The following is a 1198-nucleotide window of genomic DNA, read 5'->3' on the forward strand; positions in this document are numbered from 1 at the left end:
AGGGTTTATAATGCTAAAATTTGCTAATTAGCAAAAGTTGTGCGAAATCCTCAGCGAACTTTCGTCATGACAAAGACAACTTTAGTTTGAGGGCTTTAACTTCGACGGAATTCTTGATCTGGCATTCACTTTTTCATGGATTCCGGAGAATATTATTTCATGCAATCAAACCTTTTGTACTTAATTAATTTCCTGCGAATCTTGGTGCTTAATTTCCTACATGTTGAAAGTGGGAGGCTAGGGTGTTATTCTGAAGAGAGCGATAAAAGGGAATAATTTCATCGTCGAACTTTTTTTTTTGTCCCATAATGCATCCATTCTTGAAGCTAACTCTCTTCTCATTATGGGACCAGACATTTGGGGCCAAAAGCGAGGCTTGAAGTTATCAAGGATGCTGGACATGCATTGCCACTGGAGAAGCCTGATCTTGTTAACCATATGATTGAATGGTTTTTGACCGAACCATACCAAAGCGTATCAACCTAATCGGTTATATGATCAGACGGTACATTATATCAACTGTTGTACTATGGACAAGAATTTTCTCAGCTCCAATGATAAATTAGTTTTCGACTTGAACAAAAATTTAGGATTAAACAGGCAACTATACGCTATAGGGTGACACTAGGGGTACACTCCCAACCACACCTCCAACCACACCCCCTCTCTCATTTGCTACAGTGTACCGGGCCTCACATGGGATTTTAAAATTTTAAAATCTCATGTGGGACCTGGTACACTGTAGCAATAAGAGAGGGGGTGTGGTTGGAAATGTGGTTGAGGGTGTGCCCATATTATTTTCCTACGCTATAGACATTTTATTGGGCCCTGGTCAGCCTAGATTCGACATGAATCTGCCGAATGGTATATAAATTATATTTACTGAGGGCATGTTTGGTTCACTGAAAACTGAAAAAAATTCAGTTTTCCTTAGTTCTGGATGTTTTGGTTCGCCAAAAAGAGAAAGGAAAACGTGGAGGAAATCGTGTTCCACCTCGGCCAAATCGGGAAATCACTTTTCTCACTCAAAACACCGGTTTCGGCAGAAAACCTAATAAAACCCATTAAAAAACTCATCATTCATTCTGCGTGAATCGCAGACAGAAAGAGGGGAAATTTTCTAGGGTCACCGCATTCTCTAGGGTTTAGTGGGTTCGAGCTGGAGAGGGACGAGCTTGTTGTGGGAGAAGAGCTCGTC

The 1198-nt window shown here is 40.9% G+C and overlaps 1 protein-coding gene across 1 annotated transcript in view; it reads left to right on the forward strand.

The window, feature by feature from the left end:
• LOC109834859 (lipase 1-like) overlaps nucleotides 1-623 on the forward strand; it is a 16021-nt gene extending 15398 nt beyond the window's left edge. The window contains exon 5 of the mRNA XM_020402873.1: nucleotides 354-623. Within this exon, the coding sequence (XP_020258462.1) occupies nucleotides 354-486 (133 nt within the window). The 3' untranslated portion in view covers nucleotides 487-623. The remainder of the gene's footprint in view (nucleotides 1-353) is intronic.

Source organism: Asparagus officinalis, chromosome 3, assembly GCF_001876935.1.
Source record: "Asparagus officinalis chromosome 3, Aspof.V1, whole genome shotgun sequence".
NCBI classification, from domain to species: Eukaryota; Viridiplantae; Streptophyta; class Magnoliopsida; order Asparagales; family Asparagaceae; genus Asparagus; species Asparagus officinalis.